At 53.2% G+C, this 20,841-nt stretch overlaps 1 protein-coding gene across 1 annotated transcript in view; it reads left to right on the plus strand.

Moving 5' to 3' along the window:
• Positions 1-20,841, plus strand: part of DHX8 (DEAH-box helicase 8) — a 133,036-nt gene that overhangs the window by 71,198 nt on the left and 40,997 nt on the right. Inside the window, 3 exon segments of the mRNA XM_075349955.1 lie at positions 4,605-4,786; positions 6,753-6,897; positions 6,900-6,946. Of these exon segments, the coding sequence (XP_075206070.1) occupies positions 4,605-4,786; positions 6,753-6,897; positions 6,900-6,946 (374 nt within the window).

Consider the following 20,841-nt stretch of genomic DNA (forward strand, 5'->3'; position numbering starts at 1 on the left):
CATCACAGGCTGAGGGCTCTGACTCTGATGACAGTCCCAGGCCGCCTAAGCGAGCTCGCTGGGAGAGATCCTCCACGTCATCACGCGGGTCAGGGTCTCAGCGAGAAGGGTCTCTATATGATGAGACAGAGGTGGGTGATCAGGAGTCTGGTCCTGACACCGCACTCAATTTGGATACGCCAGATGGTGACGCCATGGTAAATGACCTTATAGCGGCCATCAATAGGCTGTTTGATATTTCTCCACCAGCCCCTTCAGCAGAGGAGGCAGCTGCCCAGCAGGAGAAATTCCATTTCCTGTATCCCAAGCGAAAATTGAGTACTTTTCTGGACCACTCGGACTTCAGGGAATCAATCCAGAAACACCATGCTTATCCGGACAAGCGTTTTTCCAAACGTATGAAGGATACACGTTATCCCTTTCCCCCTGACGTGGTCAAACGCTGGACCCAGTGTCCAAAAGTGGACCCTCCAATATCCAGGCTTGCAGCTAGATCCATAGTTGCAGTGGAGGATGGGGCTTCACTTAAAGATGCCAATGACAGACAGATGGACCTTTGGTTGAAATCTGTCTATGAAGCTATTGGCGCGTCGTTTGCTCCAGCATTCGCGGCCGTGTGGGCGCTCCAAGCTATTTCAGCTGGTCTGGCACAGGTGGACTCTTTCTTAAGTCCAGCAGTGCCGCAAGTGGCGTCCTTAACTACGCAAATGACTGCGTTTGCGACCTACGCTATCAATGCGGTACTAGACTCTACGAGCCGTACCTCAATGGCATCCGCCAACTCTGTAGTTTTGCGCAGAGCCTTGTGGTTAAAAGAATGGAAAGCAGATTCTGCTTCTAAAAAATGTTTAACCAGCTTGCCATTATCTGGAGACAGACTGTTTGGTGAGCAATTGGCGGAAATCATTAAACAGTCCAAAGGTAAGGACTCTTCCTTACCCCAGCCCAGATCAAGCAAACCTCCACAGAGGAAGTGGCAGTCAAGGTTTCGGTCCTTTCGAGGCTCGGGCAAGCCCCAATTCTCCTCGTCCAAAGGGACTCAGAAAGAGCAAAGGAGCTCTGATTCCTGGCGGACTCACTCACGCCCCAAGAAAGCAACCGGAGGTACCGCTTCTAAGGCGGCTGCCTCATGACTTTCGGCCGCCTCCCTCCGCATCCTCGGTCGGTGGCAGGCTCTCCCGCTTTTGCGACATTTGGCTGCCACAGGTCAAAGACCGGTGGGTAACAGACATTTTGTCTCACGGGTACAGGATAGAGTTCAGTTCTCGTCCTCCGCCTCGGTTCTTCAGAACTTCCCCACATCCCGACCGAGCAGATGCCCTTCTGCAGGCGGTGCATTCTCTAAGAGCAGAAGGAGTGGTGGTCCCTGTTCCTCTTCGGGAACAAGGACAAGGTTTTTACTCCAATCTCTTTGTGGTGCCAAAAAAGGACGGCTCATTCCGTCCTGTTCTGGACCTAAAACTGCTCAACAAGCATGTGAACGCCAGGCGGTTCCGGATGGAATCCCTCCGCTCAGTCATTGCCTCAATGGCTCAAGGAGATTTCCTAGCATCAATAGACATCAAAGATGCTTATCTCCACGTGCCGATTGCTACAGAGCACCAACGCTTTCTACGCTTCGTGATAGGAGACGACCATCTTCAGTTCGTAGCTCTGCCATTTGGTCTGGCGACAGCCCCACGGGTGTTCACCAAGGTCATGGCGGCAGTGGTAGCAGTCTTGCACTCTCAGGGACACTCTGTGATCCCTTACTTGGACGATCTACTTGTCAAGGCACCCTCTCAAGAGGCATGCCAACTCAGCCTGAACGTTGCACTGGAGACTCTCCAGACGTTCGGGTGGATCATCAACTTCTCAAAGTCAAATCTGTTACCGACCCAATCACTGACGTATCTTGGCATGGAGTTTCATACTCTCTCAGCGATAGTGAAACTTCCGCTGGACAAGCAGCGGTCACTACAGACTGGGGTGCAGGCTCTCCTTCAAAGTCAGTCGCACTCCTTAAGACGCCTCATGCACTTCCTCAGGAAGATGGTGGCGGCAATGGAGGCGGTTCCGTTTGCGCAGTTTCATCTGCGCCCACTTCAATGGGACATTCTCCGCCAATGGGACGGGAAGTCAACATCCCTGGACAGGAAAGTCTCCCTTTCCCAGACGGCCAAGGACTCTCTGCAGTGGTGGCTTCTTCCCACCTCATTATCACAGGGAAGATCCTTCCTACCACCATCCTGGGCGGTGGTCACGACAGACGCGAGTCTGTCAGGGTGGGGAGCAGTTTTTCTCCACCACAGGGCTCAGGGTACGTGGACCCAGCAGGAGTCCACCCTTCAGATCAATGTTCTGGAAATCAGAGCAGTGTATCTTGCCCTACTAGCCTTCCAGCAGTGGCTGGAAGGAAGGCAGATCCGAATTCAGTCGGACAACTCCACAGCGGTGGCATACATCAACCACCAAGGGGGGACACGCAGTCGGCAAGCCTTCCAGGAAGTCCGGCGGATTCTGATGTGGGTGGAAGCCACGGCCTCCACCATATCCGCAGTTCACATCCCCGGCGTAGAAAACTGGGAAGCAGACTTCCTCAGTCGCCAGGGCATGGACGCAGGGGAATGGTCCCTTCACCCGGACGTGTTTCAGGAAATCTGTCGCCGCTGGGGAAGGCCGGACGTCGACTTAATGGCGTCCCGGCACAACAACAAGGTCCCAACCTTCATGGCACGGTCTCGCGATCACAGAGCTCTGGCGGCAGACGCCTTAGTGCAAGATTGATCGCAGTTCCGGCTCCCTTATGTGTTTCCACCTCTGGCACTCTTGCCCAGGGTGCTACGCAAGATCAGATCCGACTGCAGCCGCGTCATACTAGTCGCCCCAGACTGGCCAAGGAGGGCGTGGTATCCGGATCTGTGGCATCTCACGGTCGGCCAACCGTGGGCACTACCAGACCGACCAGACTTGCTGTCCCAAGGGCCGTTTTTCCATCGGAATTCTGCGGCCCTGAACCTGACTGTGTGGCCATTGAGTCCTGGATCCTAGCGTCTTCAGGATTATCCCAAGGGGTCGTTGCCACCATGAGACAGGCTAGGAAGCCCACGTCCGCTAAGATCTACCACAGAACGTGGAGGATATTCTTATCCTGGTGCTCTGCTCAGGGAGTGTCTCCCTGGCCATTTGCATTGCCTACATTTCTTTCTTTCCTGCAATCTGGGTTAGAAAAAGGTTTATCGCTCGGCTCCCTTAAAGGGCAAGTCTCGGCGCTATCCGTCTTTTTTCAGAAGCGTCTAGCACGACTTTCAAAGGTACGCACGTTCCTGCAGGGGGTTTGTCATATCGTACCCCCGTACAAGCGGCCGTTAGATCCATGGGATCTGAACAGGGTACTGGTTGCCCTCCAGAAGCCGCCCTTCGAGCCTCTGAGGGAGGTTTCACTTTCTAGACTATCACAGAAAGTGGCTTTTCTGGTAGCGATCACATCTCTTCGGAGGGTGTCTGAGCTAGCAGCGCTGTCATCCAAGGCTCCCTTCCTGGTCTTCCACCAGGACAAGGTAGTGCTGCGACCCATTCAGGAGTTTCTCCCGAAGGTGGTATCCTCTTTTCATCTTAATCAGGATATCTCTTTGCCTTCGTTTTGTCCTCATGCAGTTCATCGCTATGAGAAGGATTTACATTTGTTAGATCTGGTGAGAGCACTCAGAATCTACATTTCCCGCACGGCGCCCCTGCGCCGTTCGGATGCACTCTTTGTCCTTGTCGCTGGTAAGCGCAAAGGGTCGCAGGCTTCCAAGGCCACCCTGGCTCGATGGATCAAAGAACCAATTCTTGAAGCCTACCGTTCTGCTGGGCTTCCGGTTCCATCAGGGCTGAAGGCCCATTCTACCAGAGCCGTGGGTGCGTCCTGGGCATTACGACACCAGGCTACGGCTCAACAGGTGTGCCAGGCAGCTACCTGGTCGAGTCTGCACACTTTCACCAAACATTATCAGGTGCATACCTATGCTTCGGCGGACGCCAGCCTAGGTAGAAGAGTCCTGCAGGCGGGCAGTTGCCTCCCCGTAGGGGAGGGCTGTCTTTGCAGCTCTAACATGAGGTATTTCTTTACCCACCCAGGGACAGCTTTTGGACGTCCCAACCGTCTGGGTCTCCCAATTGAGCGCCGAAGAAGAAGGGAATTTTGTTACTTACCGTAAATTCCTTTTCTTCTAGCTCCTATTGGGAGACCCAGCACCCGCCCTGTTGTCCTTCGGGATTGTTGGTTGTTTTTCGGGTACACATGTTGTTCATGTTGAATGGTTTTCAGTTCTCAGACGTTACTTCGGAGTGAATTTGTTTAAACCAGTTATTGGCTTTCCTCCTTCTTGCTTTTGCACTAAAACTGGTGAGCCAGTGATCCCACTGGGGGTGTATAGCCAGAAGGGGAGGGGCCTTACACTTTTTAGTGTAATTGCTTTGTGTGGCCTCCGGAGGCAGTGCTATACACCAATCGTCTGGGTCTCCCAATAGGAGCTAGAAGAAAAGGAATTTACGGTAAGTAACAAAATTCCCTTCTTTGTCCATTACATTCTCTCTAGATACTGTCCACTTTTTAATACATTGACCATTCTATTTTATAGCTGATGGCCGACAAATTGCTGCTAACATGAGAGGGATAGGGATGATGCCTAATGATATTCCGGAGTGGAAAAAGCATGCTTTTGGAGGTAATAAGGCCTCTTATGGCAAGAAGACACAGATGTCAATCATAGAACAGAGGGAGAGTTTACCTATCTACAAGCTGAAGGAGCAGCTGGTGCAGGTAATGATTTAAACTTGACGTATGGATTTAAAGGGCTGTCCACTCCCAGACAACCCCTGCTTAATTACATCAGAACCCTAATTAAGATAAAGAAATCATGTAAACTCTTCCTGCATTGACGCTGTTGCAGAGATGTCAGCGCCGCTGTTTACAGAGGGTGGTTTGACTTGTGTCATGTGTCAGCTGCAACGAATTAATGGCTGCTTTTTGGCAGATGTCCACCCTGATGAAATCGCACAGGCTGCAGCTGACTAGTAACTGCTCATTAGCTACAACCTGCTGGTGACACAAGAAGTCAGGCCACTCTCTAGTAACATTGACATCACTGGATTGGCACTGCGGCAAGGTTTTGTTTTAATTAGGGTCCTGAGTTGATTAAAGAGGTTTCTCACTAATTTAACATTGATGGGCTATCCTTAGGGGTACTTTGCACGCTGCGACATCGCTAGCGATCTCGTTAGCGATGTGAAATGCTAGATCGCAAGTGCGTTCTTTCGAGATCGCACATGCGTAAAATGACCTATGTGCGATCTCGAAAGATCGCACTTGCGATCTAGCATTTCACATTGCTAACGAGATCGCTAGCAATGTCGCATCGTGCAAAGTACCCCTTAGGATAGGTCATCGGTGTCTGATCAACCGGGGTTCCACACCCCGCACCCTCGCCAATGAGCTGTTGTCGGTGGCAGCGACAGCAGGAAATTCTCAGTTCCCTCAGCTTCTCAGTCTTCTGAAAGTGGCCACTGCCGTGTACTACACATCCACCTCCAATTCAAATCAGTAGGAGGCAAATGTGCAATACACGGCCACTATCAGAAGAGTGAGCAGCTCCAGAACTGAGCATTTACTGCTGCTGCCACCGGCACCAGAAATAGCTGGTCGGCGGGGGTCCGACCCCAGCTGATCAGACATTGATGATTTATCCTAAGCTTAGGTCATCAATGTTTAAGTAGTGGACAATCTCTTTAAGCAAGTGTTAGGTTTGTCCACTACTGGATATTCTTAAAAAAACAAACATTCAGAAGCTCAAAGTGGATTTAGTGTGCGGTGATGCTCACTTGCTGGATTATTTTCTTGAGCTGTTGCTTTTTGATAGCATTTTAGTTGAGCCCCATTGAGGCAAAGCTGTGATCAGTGACTACAATTTAGCTGCAGTGCCTACAGTGGTCTAGGGTAGCACACGCCCCTGTTTCTTCATTGGTTCATGATGCCGATTGGTCCCTCCCCCTGCAGCTCTGCCCCCTCAGATTGGCTGCGGTGCCTGTGCTCTGACTTCAAGCGGAGCCTGTGCTTAGAGGGCTGATTTATATTCCAGCTACAGATAGAAAAAATGACTATAAAGTACAAATGAGTAAAATACCCATGAGAAAAAAAATTCGGATCTTCGGTACACATACTGTAACAACGATCCTGAGGGGCAGGCTAGAGGTTGCTGTAATGACTTGAGGTTATACAAGTATAGGAAAACACTAATGATATGGGTATTTCCTATGTGTTTGGCAAAGGCTGGATGTCCGCCCCTCCCCCATAGTACATAGAGCTTCATTACCAGCAACAATCCCTGCTGAAAAATCGGTTTTGATCATATGACCTTAAAGGGAAAACCGGCAAATGCAATTCATGCACATTGAAAGCCACAACCGTTTTTATTCTAATACTAAGATGCTCCCGTCGTAAAGATCCGCATCAGACGGGTTTCCTGGTCATGACATACTGCCGACCTATCCCAGGGATCATCAGTATCCGATCAGGGGGTCCAACATCTCACACCCCCACTAGTAAGCGGCTATTTTGGCCGTCGGATGTAAGCCCTTTGAACAGATTTGACCAGCACAGCTCCATTCACTGTGCCGGTGCTGCAGAACAGCTCCTATTCCCAGATACAGAGATGTCCTCTATGTCCTGACCAGGAAATCATCCCTGCAACAATGCTATACTGACAAATGTTTATATTTTTCCCCACAAGGCTGTTCACGACAATCAGATTTTGATTGTCATCGGTGAAACCGGTTCAGGAAAGACCACCCAAATTACCCAATATCTGGCTGAAGCTGGTTACACGACGAGGGGTAAAATTGGATGCACTCAGCCCAGAAGAGTGGCTGCAATGTCTGTGCAAAGCGTGTCTCTGAAGAATACGGGTGCTGCTTGGGTCAGGAGGTGGGTAGTTACTTTGTATATTTTTCTCAGTACATGGCATTTTTTCTGTGAAAAAAATATATGCTCTTTCAATCAGATGACCAAAAAGGCAAAGGCCAGCTTCTAAACTTGAGGCTGAGCACACATTTCATTTTAAATTTAGAATTACACGTGAGAAATGAGCCCACCAGAAATTCTTTTCTCTCCCTCCCTCTCTTGCTTTTTTCTGTCTTCCCTTTTTCCCTTTCTCTGTTTTTTTTTCCTCCTCCTCTCTTCTCATTTTATCCCCCCTCCCTTTCCAGTTCCTTCCCCCCTTCCTGTTTTTACCCCCCCCCCCCTCTTCCGGGTTTTTTCGCCCCCTTCCCATTTTTTCCCCGCCTCCTTCCCATTTTTCGTCCCCCTTCCCATTTTTTTTTACCAACCTCTTCCCGTTTTTTTTTGCTACCCTCTTCCCGGTTTTCTGACCACCGGTTTTCTCCACCCCCTCCTTCCAGGTTTTCCGACACCTCCCCCCCCTCTTTCCAGGTTTTTCGACCCCTCTTTCCAGTTTTTCCGACACCCCCTCTTTCCGGTTTTCCGCCCCCCCCCCCCACCCACTGTTCCCGGTTTTCCGCCCCACCCCCACCACCACCCCCTGTTCTCGGTTTTCTGACCCCCCCCCCTTCCTTCCCGTTTTTCCTGCCCTCTTCCCGTTTTTCCCTTCCCCGTTTTCCTCCCCTTTCCTGTTTTTACCCCCTCTTCCTGTTCCCCCCCCTTCCCGTTTTTTTGCCATCTTCCCAGTTTTCCGACCCCCTTTTCCCAGTTTTCCAACACCTCCCCCCCCCTTCCCGGTTTTCCGACACCCTCCCCTCTTCCCGGTTTTCCGACACCCCTCTTCCCGGTTTTCCGACACCCTCCCCCCTTCCCGTATTTTTTCCCCAACGTCTTCCCGTTTTTTTTTCCCGCCCTCTGCCCGTTTTTCCCTTCCCATTTTTTCTCTCCCTTCCTTTTTTTACCCCCTCTTCCTGTTCTCCCCCCCCCCCCCCCGGTTTTCCGATTCAACCCCCCCCCCTCTGTCTTCCCGGTCTTCCGACACCCCCCCTCTTCCCGGTTTTCCGACACCCCCCCCCCTCTTCCCGGTTTTCCGACACCCCCCCCCCCCCCTCTTCCCGGTTTTCCGACCCCCTTCCCGGTTTTCCGACACCCCCCCTCTTCCCGGTTTTCCGACACCCCCCCCCTCTTCCCGGTTTTCCGACCCCCCCCCCACCCCCTTTTCCCGTTTTTTTTTCTCTGCCTTTTTCCTGTTTTTCCGCCCTTTTCCCGTTTTTTCCGCCCTTTTCCTGTTTTTCGCTTCCTGTTTTTCCTCCACTTTCTTGTTTTTACCCCTCCTTCTTGTTCCCCTCTTCCCGGTTTTTTGACCCCTCTTCCTGGTTTTCGGACCTTTCTTCCCAACCCCTCTTCCCGTTTTTTTTTTTTTACCCCTCTTACCGACCCCTTTCCGGTTTTCCGTCCCCTCTTTCCGGATTTCCGTCCCCTCTTTCCGGATTTCCGTCCCCTCTTTCCGGATTTCCGTCCCCTCTTTCCGGATTTCCGTCCCCTCTTTCCGGATTTCCGTCCCCTCTTTCCGGATTTCCGTCCCCTCTTTCCGGATTTCCGTCCCCTCTTTCCGGATTTCCGTCCCCTCTTTCCGGATTTCCGTCCCCTCTTTCCGGATTTCCGTCCCCTCTTTCCGGATTTCCGTCCCCTCTTTCCGGATTTCCGTCCCCTCTTTCCGGATTTCCGTCCCCTCTTTCCGGATTTCCGTCCCCTCTTTCCGGATTTCCGTCCTCTTTCCGGATTTCCGTCCCCTCTTTCCGGATTTCCGTCCCCTCTTTCCGGATTTCCGTCCCCTCTTTCCGGATTTCCGTCCCCTCTTTCCGGAATTCCGTCCCCTCTTTCCGGAATTCCGTCCCCTCTTTCCGGAATTCCGTCTCCTCTTTCCGGATTTCCGTCCCCTCTTATTTCCGGTTTTCCACCTTTCCGACCCCTCTTCCACTTTTTTTTACCCCTCTTTCCGGTTTTCCGACCCTTCTTCCCGGTTTTCCGCCCCCCCACCCCCTGTTCTCGGTTTTCCGACACCCACCCTTTTCCCCGGTTTTCCGACCCCCCCCCACCCCCTTTTCCCGTTTTTTTTTTTCCTGCCTTTTTCCTGTTTTTCCGCCCTTTTCCTGTTTTTCCGCCCTTTTCCTGTTTTTCCGCCCTTTTCCTGTTTTTCCGCCCTTTTCCTGTTTTTCGCTTCCTGTTTTCCCTCCACTTTCTTGTTTTTATCCCTCCTTTTTGTTCCCCTCTTCCCGGTTTTTTGACCCCTCTTCCTGGTTTTCGGACCTTTCTTCCCAACCCCTCTTCCCGTTTTTTTTTAACCCTCTTACCGACCCCTTTCCGGATTTCCGTCCCCTCTTTCCGGATTTCCATCCCCTCTTTCCGGATTTCCGTCCCCTCTTTCCGGATTTCCGTCCCCTCTTTCCGGATTTCCGTCCCCTCTTTCCGGATTTCCGTCCCCTCTTTCCGGATTTCCGTCCCCTCTTTCCGGATTTCCGTCCCCTCTTTCCGGATTACCGTCCCCTCTTTCCGGATTACCGTCCCCTCTTTCCGGATTTCCGTCCCCTCTTATTTCCGGATTTCCGTCCCCTCTTATTTCCGGATTTCCGTCCCCTCTTATTTCCGGATTTCCGTCCCCTCTTATTTCCGGATTTCCGTCCCCTCTTATTTCCGGATTTCCGTCCCCTCTTATTTCCGGATTTCCACCTTTCCGACTTCTCTTCCAGTTTTTTTTACCCCTCTTTCCGGTTTTCCGACCCTTCTTCCCGGTTTTCCGCCCCCCCCCCCACTCCCTGTTCTAGGTTTTCTGACCCCCCCTCCCTTCCTTCCCGTTTTTTCCTGCCCTCTTCCCGTTTTTCCCTTCCCGGTTTTCCTCCCCTTTCCTGTTTTTACCCCCTGTTCCCCCCCCCTTCCCGTTTTTTTACCGCCATCTTTCCGGATTTCCGTCCCCTCTTTCCGGATTTCCATCCCCTCTTTCCGGATTTCCGTTCCCGATTTCCTTCCCCTCTTTCCGGATTTCCGTCCCCTCTTTCTGGATTTCCGTCCCCTCTTTCCGGATTTCCGTTCCGGATTTCCGTCCCCTCTTTCTGGATTTCCGTCCCCTCTTTCTGGATTTCCGTCCCCTCTTTCCGGATTTCCGTCCCCTCTTTCCGGATTTCCGTCCCCTCTTTCCGGATTTCCGTCCCCTCTTTCCGGATTTCCGTCCCCTCTATCCGGATTTCCGTCCCCTCTTTCCGGATTTCCGTCCCCTCTTTCCGGATTTCCGTCCCCTCTTTCCGGATTTCCGTCCCCTCTTTCCGGATTTCCGTCCCCTCTTTCCGGATTTCCGTCCCCTCTTTCCGGATTTCCGTCCCCTCTTTCCGGATTTCCGTCCCCTCTTTCCGGATTTCCGTCCCCTGTTTCCGGATTTCCGTCCCCTCTTTCCGGATTTCCGTCCCCTCTTTCCGGATTTCCGTCCCCTCTTATTTCCGATTTTCCACCTTTCCGACCCCTCTTCCAGTTTTTTTTATCCCTCTTCCCGACCTCTTTCCGGTTTTCCGACCCTTCTTCCCGGTTTTCCGACCCCCACCCCTCTTCCCGCGGTTTTCTGACCCCTTTTCCCGGTTTTCCAATCACCCCCCTCTTCCCGTTTTTTTTCCTGCCCTTCTCCCGTTTTCCCGTTTTTGTTTTTTTTTTACTCCTCTTATTGACCTTTCTTTCCGGGTTTCTGACCCCTCTTTCCGGGTTTCTGACCCCTCTTTCCGGGTTTCTGACCCCTCTTTCCGGGTTTCTGACCCCTCTTTCCGGGGTTCTGACCCCTCTTTCCGGGGTTCTGACCCCTCTTTCCGGGGTTCTGACCCCTCTTTCCGCTTTTCCGACCCTTCTTTCCGCTTTTCCGACCCTTCTTTCCGCTTTTCCGACCCCTCTTTCCGCTTTTCCGACCCCTCTTTCCGCTTTTCCGACCCCTCTTTCCGCTTTTCCGACCCCTCTTTCCGCTTTTCCGACCCCCTCTTTCCGCTTTTCCGACCCCCTCTTTCCGCTTTTCCGACCCCCTCTTTCCGCTTTTCCGACCCCCTCTTTCCGCTTTTCCGACCCCCTCTTTCCGCTTTTCCGACCTTTCTTCTCCTTTTTTTCCCCCTTTCTCTTTCCGTGTTTTACCCCCTTCTTTTTACGTGTTTTACCCCCTTCTTTTTCCTACCCCTTTTCCCAGTGTTCTGATTTCTATTGCCGGTTTTCCGACCCCTCTTCCTGGTTTTCTTTATCGTTCCTATGGGAGACCCAGACCATGGGTGTATAGCTACTGCCCCCGGAGGACACACAAAGTTACTACACTCAAAACGTGTAGCTCCTCCCTCCTAGCATATACACCCCCTGCTAGCCAGTCCTAGCCAGTTTCTTGCTTTGTGTCAGGAGGATCCACACACACACATGCATCCCTTTTTGATTTTTCATTTTTTACAAAGATTTGGAAGAAAAGCGGGTCCACTGGACCCCCGGCATGTCCCTTCACACTCCCCTGGCGGCAGTGCTGTTAAGGTTGACTTCAGGGCAGGAGCCCTTCATGCCGCGCTCCTTCAACATCCCTTAGGGGCTCTGATTTGAAGTGGGAGCCAACACGGTTCTCACTGCCTTGCAGGAGACCGGCCTCCATCCGCAGCCCTTGTGCAGGACCCTGCTGGACGGAGCACTGACCCCCACCCCACAGGGACTGGACCCTGCGTCTCAAAGCTAAGTATAGAGACGTTTATTCAGAGGGTCTTTCTGCATGTGGGGCACTTTTATTGGGGGGGACAGTGATTGCTGAATAATGCTGCTTTGTTTACTGTGTTTCCGGCCGGTTCCACAGTTTTTACTGAGAACCGCGCCGATGAGGCCTGATTTCTTCGGCGCTCTATTGGGAGACCCAGACGATTGGGTGTATAGCACTGCCTCCGGAGGCCACACAAAGCAATTACACTAAAAAGTGTAAGGCCCCTCCCCTTCTGGCTATACACCCCCAGTGGGATCACTGGCTCACCAGTTTTCTGCTTTGTGCGAAGGAGGTCAGACATCCACGCATAGCTCCACTGTTTAGTCAGCAGCAGCTGCTGACTATATCGGATGGAAGAAAAGAGGGCCCATATGGGGCCCCCAGCATGCTCCCTTCTCACCCCACTTGTGGTTTGTAAGGTTGAGGTACCTATTGCGGGTACGGAGGCTGGAGCCCACATGCTGTTTTCCTTCCCCATCCCCCTGAGGGGCTCTGAGGAAGTGGGATCTTTCCGGCCACCAAGCCCTGAGGCCGGGCTCCATCCACAGACCCATAGAACCTGCTGGATGTGGAGCGGGAGTGCCGTTCAGGGACAAGGCCCTGCAACTTTCAGGTACTCTGTGTCCCCGTATGGCAGGCCACGCGCACCCCAGGCTTGCTGGGTGTGCTAGTGCGCCGGGGACTGTAGCGCTGTGCGCTGGGCTTATAGTCCCCGCAGATTACTGGGGGACTTTATGTGTGTGGATCGCCGCGCCGACCGCCCCTGGAGCGATGGCGCAGCTGCGACTTGTAGTGCGCCGGGGTCGCGCCGACCGCGCTTTTACGGCGGCGGCGCTTCTAACTTTAGTCCCCGGCTTTCTGCGGCCTAGCTCCGCTTCGTTAACGCCCCCCACCCTGTCAATCAGGGTAGGGGAGAGACGTTATTCAATCGGCAGCGCCGAGGGCTGGGGCACGATTTACATGCTCCAGCCCTCTCACTGAGCACAGTAGGACACAGGCTTCGCGCTTTTTCTCTGTGCACGCCCTAGGCCCGCCCCCAGCCTTGCAGCTCCCCAGGACGCCGGCAGCCATTATACACATGCAGTCTGGCTGGAGAACGCACGCAGGCTCTGGGGGACCCAGGCTACGGGTTTCTGGCGACCACACACCCGCGCTCAGCGGGCGGTAAGCAGCACATACGTGCAGCCCCACTAGTGCCACAGTGTTATATTTTTCGCTGTACATAGACACTGCTGTGTCTAGATATATTTAATACTGCACTGTAAGGTCGCTTCTTGGCTGTACACCCTAGATTGCTTTAAGGAGACAACAGCATGTCATCCGCAAAACGCAAGGGTGCCAAGGCACGGGCTGTCCTCACTGCTTGTACAGCATGTGGGGCTAATCTACCAGCAGGCTCCAACGACTCTCATTGTGTGCAATGTTCAGTCCCAGTGGCACTTCGTCAGCCAGAGCCTACTGTGGTGGTAGCCCAGGCAGAGACGCCTGTGAACCCTGCCCCGGTGACGGGGACAGAATTTGCAGTATTTGCTGATAAAATGTCTGTGACTATGACAAAAATCCTGGAAACCTTGCAGTCCAGGCCAGTTGCTCAGACCATAGACACTGCTGTGTCTATGTTCCCCGGTCCCCCTCAGTTGGAACTAATCCGTACTTCAAGGGGGTCCCAGGCATCACAGGCTGAGGGCTCTGACTCCGATGACAGTCCCAGTCCGCCTAAGCAAGCTCGCTGGGAGAGACCCTCCACGTCATCACGTGGATCAGGGTCTCAGCGAGAAGGGTCCCTATATGAGGGTTCAGAGGTGGGTGATCAGGAATCTTGTCCTGACGCCGCACTCAATTTGGATACGCCAGATGGTGACGCCATGGTAAATGACCTTATAGCGGCCATCAATAGGCTGTTGGATATTTCTCCCCCAGCCCCTTCTGCAGAGGAGGCAGCTGCACAGCAGGAGAAATTCCATTTCCTGTATCCCAAGCGTAAATTGAGTACTTTTCTGGACCACTCTGACTTCAGAGAATCCATCCAGAAACATAATACTTATCCGGACAAGCGTTTTTCTAAACGCCTTAAGGATACACGGTATCCTTTTCCCCCTGACGTGGTCAAACGCTGGACCCAGTGTCCAAAAGTGGACCCTCCAATATCCAGGCTTGCAGCTAGATCCATAGTTGCAGTGGAGGATGGGGCTTCACTTAAAGATCCCAATGACAGACAGATGGACCTTTGGTTAAAATCTGTCTATGAAGCTATTGGCGCGTCGTTTGCTCCAGCATTCGCGGCCGTGTGGGCGCTCCAAGCTATTTCAGCTGGTCTGGCACAGGTGGACTCTCTCATACGTCCAGCAGTGCCGCAAGTGGCGTCCCTAACTACGCAAATGTCTGCGTTTGCGACCTACGCTATCAATGCGGTACTAGACTCTACGAGCCGTACCTCAATAGCATCTGCCAACTCTGTAGTTTTGCGCAGAGCCTTGTGGTTAAAGGAATGGAAAGCAGATTCTGCTTCTAAAAAATGTTTAACCAGCTTGCCATTATCTGGAGACAGACTGTTTGGTGAGCAATTGGCGGAAATCATCAAACAGTCCAAAGGTAAGGACTCCTCCTTACCCCAGCCCAGATCAAGCAAACCTCCACAGAGGAAGTGGCAGTCAAGGTTTCGGTCCTTTCGAGGCTCGGGCAAGCCCCAATTCTCCTCGTCCAAAGGGACTCAGAAAGAGCAAAGGAACTCAGATTCCTGGCGGGCTCACTCACGCCCCAAGAAAGCAACCGGAGGTACCGCTTCCAAGGCGGCTGCCTCATGACTTTCGGCCGCCTCCCTCCGCATCCTCGGTCGGTGGCAGGCTCTCCCGCTTTTGCGACATTTGGCTGCCACAGGTCAAAGACCGGTGGGTAACAGACATTTTGTCTCACGGGTACAGGATAGAGTTCAGTTCTCGTCCTCCGCCTCGGTTCTTCAGAACTTCCCCACATCCCGACCGAGCAGATGCCCTTCTGCAGGCGGTGCATTCTCTAAGAGCAGAAGGAGTGGTGGTCCCTGTTCCTCTTCAGGAACGAGGTCAAGGTTTTTACTCCAATCTCTTTGTGGTGCCAAAAAAGGACGGCTCATTCCGTCCTGTTCTGGACCTAAAACTGCTCAACAAGCATGTGAACGCCAGGCGGTTCCGGATGGAATCCCTACGCTCAGTCATTGCCTCAATGTCTCAAGGAGATTTCCTAGCATCAATAGACATCAAGGATGCTTATCTCCACGTGCCGATTGCTACAGAGCACCAACGCTTTCTACGCTTCGTGATAGGAGACGACCATCTTCAGTTCGTAGCTCTGCCATTTGGTCTAGCGACAGCCCCACGGGTGTTCACCAAGATCATGGCGGCAGTGGTAGCAGTCTTGCACTCTCAGGGACACTCTGTGATCCCTTACTTGGACGATCTACTGGTCAAGGCACCCTCTCAAGAGGCATGCCAACTCAGCTTGACTGTTGCACTGGAGACTCTCCAGACGTTCGGGTGGATCATCAACTTCTCAAAGTCAAATCTGTCACCGACCCAATCACTAACGTATCTTGGCATGGAGTTTCATACTCTCTCAGCGATAGTGAAGCTTCCGCTGGACAAGCAGAGGTCACTACAGACTGGGGTGCAGGCTCTCCTTCAAAGTCAGTCGCACTCCTTAAGACGCCTCATGCACTTCCTCGGGAAGATGGTGGCGGCAATGGAAGCGGTTCCGTTTGCGCAGTTTCATCTGCGCCCACTTCAATGGGACATTCTCCGCCAATGGGACGGGAAGTCAACATCCCTGGACAGGAAAGTCTCCCTTTCCCAGACGGCCAAGGACTCTCTGCAGTGGTGGCTTCTTCCCACCTCATTATCACAGGGAAAATCCTTCCTACCCCCATCCTGGGCGGTGGTCACGACAGACGCGAGTCTGTCAGGGTGGGGAGCAGTTTTTCTCCACCACAGGGCTCAGGATACGTGGACCCAGCAGGAGTCCACCCTTCAGATCAATGTTCTGGAAATCAGAGCAGTGTATCTTGCCCTACTAGCCTTCCAGCAGTGGCTGGAAGGAAGGCAGATCCGAATTCAGTCGGACAACTCCACAGCGGTGGCATACATCAACCACCAAGGGGGGACACGCAGTCGGCAAGCCTTCCAGGAAGTCCGGCGGATTCTGATGTGGGTGGAAGCCACAGCCTCCACCATATCCGCAGTTCACATCCCCGGCGTAGAAAACTGGGAAGCAGACTTCCTCAGTCGCCAGGGCATGGACGCAGGGGAATGGTCCCTTCACCCAGACGTGTTTCAGGAAATCTGTCACCGCTGGGGGGTGCCGGACGTCGACCTAATGGCGTCACGGCACAACAACAAGGTCCCAACCTTCATGGCACGATCTCGCGATCAAAGAGCTCTAGCGGCAGACGCCCTAGTACAAGATTGGTCGCAGTTCCGGCTCCCTTATGTGTTTCCACCTCTGGCACTCTTGCCCAGAGTGCTACGCAAGATCAGATCCGATTGCAGCCGCGTCATACTTGTCGCCCCAGACTGGCCGAGGAGGTCGTGGTACCCGGATCTGTGGCAGCTCACGGTCGGCCAACCGTGGGCACTACCAGACCGACCAGACTTACTGTCCCAAGGGCCGTTTTTCCATCGGAATTCGGCGGCCCTGAACCTGACTGTGTGGCCATTGAGTCCTGGATCCTAGCGTCTTCAGGATTGTCCCAAGGGGTCGTTGCCACCATGAGACAGGCTAGGAAGCCCACGTCCGCTAAGATCTACCACAGAACGTGGAGGATATTCTTATCCTGGTGCTCTGCTCAGGGAGTGTCTCCCTGGCCATTTGCATTGCCTACCTTTCTTTCTTTCCTGCAATCTGGGTTAGAAAAAGGTTTGTCGCTCGGCTCCCTTAAAAGTCAGGTCTCGGCGCTATCCGTCTTTTTTCAGAGGCGTTTGGCACGCCTTCCTAAGGTGCGCACGTTCCTACAGGGGGTTTGCCATATCGTACCCCCGTACAAGCGGCCGTTAGATCCATGGGATCTGAACAGGGTACTAGTTGCCCTCCAGAAGCCGCCCTTCGAGCCTCTGAGGGAGGTTTCACTTTCTAGACTATCACAGAAAGTGGCTTTTCTGGTAGCGATCACGTCTCTTCGGAGAGTGTCTGAGCTGGCAGCACTATCATCCAAGGCTCCCTTTCTGGTCTTCCACCAGGACAAGGTAGTGCTGCGCCCCATTCAGGAGTTTCTCCCGAAGGTGGTATCCTCTTTTCATCTTAATCAGGATATCTCTTTGCCTTCGTTTTGTCCTCATGCAGTTCATCGGTATGAGAAAGATTTACATTTGTTAGATCTGGTGAGAGCACTCAGAATCTACATTTCCCGCACGGCGCCCTTGCGCCGTTCGGATGCACTCTTTGTCCTTGTCGCTGGTAAGCGCAAAGGGTCGCAGGCTTCTAAGGCCACCCTGGCTCGATGGATCAAAGAACCGATTCTTGAAGCCTACCGTTCTGCTGGGCTTCCGGTTCCATCAGGGCTGAAGGCCCATTCTACCAGAGCCGTGGGTGCATCCTGGGCATTACGACACCAGGCTACGGCTCAACAGGTGTGCCAGGCAGCTACCTGGTCGAGTCTGCACACTTTCACCAAACATTATCAGGTGCATACCTATGCTTCGGCGGACGCCAGCCTAGGTAGAAGAGTCCTGCAGGCGGCAGTTGCCTCCCCGTAGGGGAGGGCTGTCTTGCAGCTCTAACATGAGGTATTTCTTTACCCACCCAGGGACAGCTTTTGGACGTCCCAATCGTCTGGGTCTCCCAATAGAGCGCCGAAGAAGAAGGGAATTTTGTTACTTACCGTAAATTCCTTTTCTTCTAGCTCTTATTGGGAGACCCAGCACCCGCCCTGTTGTCCTTCGGGATTTTTAGTTTGTTTGCGGGTACACATGTTGTTCATGTTGAACGGTTTTCAGTTCTCCGATGTTACTCGGAGTGAATTTGTTTAAACCAGTTATTGGCTTTCCTCCTTCTTGCTTTTGCACTAAAACTGGTGAGCCAGTGATCCCACTGGGGGTGTATAGCCAGAAGGGGAGGGGCCTTACACTTTTTAGTGTAATTGCTTTGTGTGGCCTCCGGAGGCAGTGCTATACACCCAATCGTCTGGGTCTCCCAATAAGAGCTAGAAGAAAAGGAATTTACGGTAAGTAACAAAATTCCCTTCTTTCGGCCGCATGCATAACTTTAGGCCCCGGCTTCAGCCGCGGCCTAGTTTCGTTTCGTTCCCCTGCATGTCAGGCATGCAGGGGGACGCTGCAGAGCCGCCCGCCGGCCGCTCTGCACAGGGGAGGACGCTCCGTTTTGAGGTGATGATTCCCTCCCCTGTACATCTCCTTCGCCCTCCGATTCCCGCTCCTGGGTTAACCCCCGCCTCCCCCCCTCACTCTGGCGCCATTTTCCAGCGTCTTAGTACACTGGTCGGCGCTGGCTGCCCTGCAGCACAGGGAGGGAATACTGGCTGAGGGTCCAGGCTTGGAATCCGGAGGGCACTCATGATATGGCCTGATAAGTCACAACCCCTGGTTGTGCACTTTTTATACACTCTCAGGCATTCTGAAGGAGTTAATTCTTTATCATAGAATCTCCTCCTCAGCAGCATGACACTCTCAGGCATGCTGAAGGAGTTAATTCTTTATCATAGAATCTCCCCCTCAGCAGCATGTCTCACTCTAGCAGCAAAGCTACAAGGCTGTACTCTACATGTGCTGCATGTTACCTCATATTGCCTGAACCGGCACACTGTAATGGTTCTTAGGTGGGAGTCCCCCCAGGCTGAACCCCTGTCTTGGGTATTCTACGCATGCTGGACAGAGCCCCCACCTCTGCAGCATGTCTCACAGAGCGAGGCTGCAGGCTGTTTCTTTATTTTCCACTGCAGGTAGTCTCGTACGGCTATACCGAGCTCCTAACCACTGTGGCCCCTCAGCATGGGGGCTCATTAATGGTCCCTCCAGCTGCTCCGGTTTTGGTGGCTGACCCCCATAGGATTTCTATTTCCAGGGGTCGGCTGTCCCGGCATCTGCTGAGCATGCAGTTCCCCTCTCAGGGCGTTTTCTGCTCGCTCGGCCAAGCTCACAAGGGACTCTCCTTCTGGGCTCAGACCCCGTTCTCCTGACAGGGAGACGCAGGGTCCCCTGTCCTCCCCGTCCCGCAGCTCCGATTACGAGCTGATTCACCGGACGAGGAAGATGTCTCTACCGCGGACACGGACGCTACTTTATGTACATTGATCCGTCCGTAGGTGACGCAGATGCGAATGATTGGCTGGCGTCCATTATTCTTGTGTCCGCCTGATCAGGGGAGTATTCCCCGCTGGCAGAAAGGCACAGTTTACCTTTAGCAGGTCAAGGAGTGTGTTACTTAACCACTCCAGTTTTCAGCCCGCTGCGTCCAAGCCCACAGCCTATCCTGCAGACCCCACAGCGGGGTTCTGCTGCCTGTCTCCCCCTCCCTTCAGAGAGGGTAGCCACTCCGGTCTAGACTGCCCGGTTAGTTGTATCAGTGGCTGACGGCACCTCTATAGGATTCTACCGTACATTAATTTTGTACTGGACCTCACTCCGCTCTGAGATGAAGCGTGTTTCTGAGGACTGTGTTTCCCCTGTCCACCCATGGTGGTCAAGAAGTGGGCTCATTCACTTCAGGTGGCTCAGCCCGGACCGTTATGTCAGTGGCTGATGGCTCCTTACTTAAGGTTCTGCGGTCCGCCCGGTTGTCCTTTGGGCCAAGTCGGTATGGGAACGGCAGGAGCTTGTTCTCCTCAGCTTACAGCAGTGCGGTTTTTTGTAACTTCTCTGCTTCTCTGGAGGAGATGCATTCTCTCACAGGGACTCTATGCCCAAAACGGTTGCCTGAACTCCAGACTTCAGTCTTTTCATCCTCTGCCAGGTCTGCCATGCTAGACGCCGCACGGCGGTGGTCTGGGCTACCTTCCTCGCTATCCGCAGGCTCCTGTGGCTTCGAAATTGGAAGGCAGATAACTCTATGGAGGTTCCTGGCTGGGCTCCCCCTTGGTGGGCCCAGTTTCCCCGGAACCAAGCTGGGTGAAATTAAGGAAGCTCTTGGCGGGGAGTGTGCTTCCTCGCCACAATCCTAAACCAGGGAACCTGTCCAGGGCAGGAATCAGTTGAGGTTTCGGTGGTTTCCGTTCCTCCATCTGATCGTCCTCTAGCTCGGCCTAGGTTCATAGAACCAAATGGCTCGAAGCTGCGTCTTCAGAAGACCGCAGGAGATGCTGCCACTGAGCCAGCTTCCTCCGAGCTATCTAGCCACGCCAACAACCTCCTTGGTCGGTGGCAGGCTCTCTCCACTTGGCGACGTATGGTTCTAACAAGTCTCCGTTCAGTGGGGGCGGGATTATATCTCCCATGGCTACAGGATGGAATTCTGTCCACCCGCCAAACAGATTTTTTCTGTCAACTCCTCCCGGCTCCAAGGCCGCCGCCTTCTCACAGGCCGTGGCATTTCTTGCAGACCAATGGAGTAATTGTACCGGTTCCCGACTGGGAACGGTTCTGAGATTTTTGCTTAAATCTATTCCTAGTCCCCGAAGAGGGCGGTGCCTTCCGACCTGGATCTTTAGCTTTTCAAGCATAGTCAGGTGTGGCGTTTTCACATGGAGTCTCGGTCTTGTTCCGTGTGTTTTTCACCGGATCAATCAAGAACCCAAGGAGATTCCCAAGCAGCCATCGGCATCAGAGATGCCTATCTGCAGGGGTCAATCGCAGTTTCACACCAGCGTTGACTACGTTTTGCCATCGGAGTGGTCCAATTCGTGGCTCTTCCCTTGGGGTTAGCCACGGCCCCTCGAGTATTCTCATTGGGGCAGCTGTGATTAGGGTCCTGCACCCCTAGGGATTGGCAGTGATCTTTTGCCCTGGACGGCCTTCTTGTCGGGGCTTCATCCAGTGCTGACTCTTAGCAGAGTGCTTCGCTCACTCTCGCCACTCTAACCTATTCGGGTGGCTTGTCTTTCTGCCCAAGTCCACTCTGACTTCGAACCAGAGGTTCTCAGGGACGCAATTCGAGACTCTATCGGCACTTGTGAAGCTGCTCTTAGTCGATCAGTAGTCCCTCCGCTGGCGGT

This window comes from Anomaloglossus baeobatrachus, chromosome 5 (genome assembly GCF_048569485.1).
Source record: "Anomaloglossus baeobatrachus isolate aAnoBae1 chromosome 5, aAnoBae1.hap1, whole genome shotgun sequence".
Lineage (NCBI taxonomy): Eukaryota > Metazoa > Chordata > Amphibia > Anura > Aromobatidae > Anomaloglossus > Anomaloglossus baeobatrachus.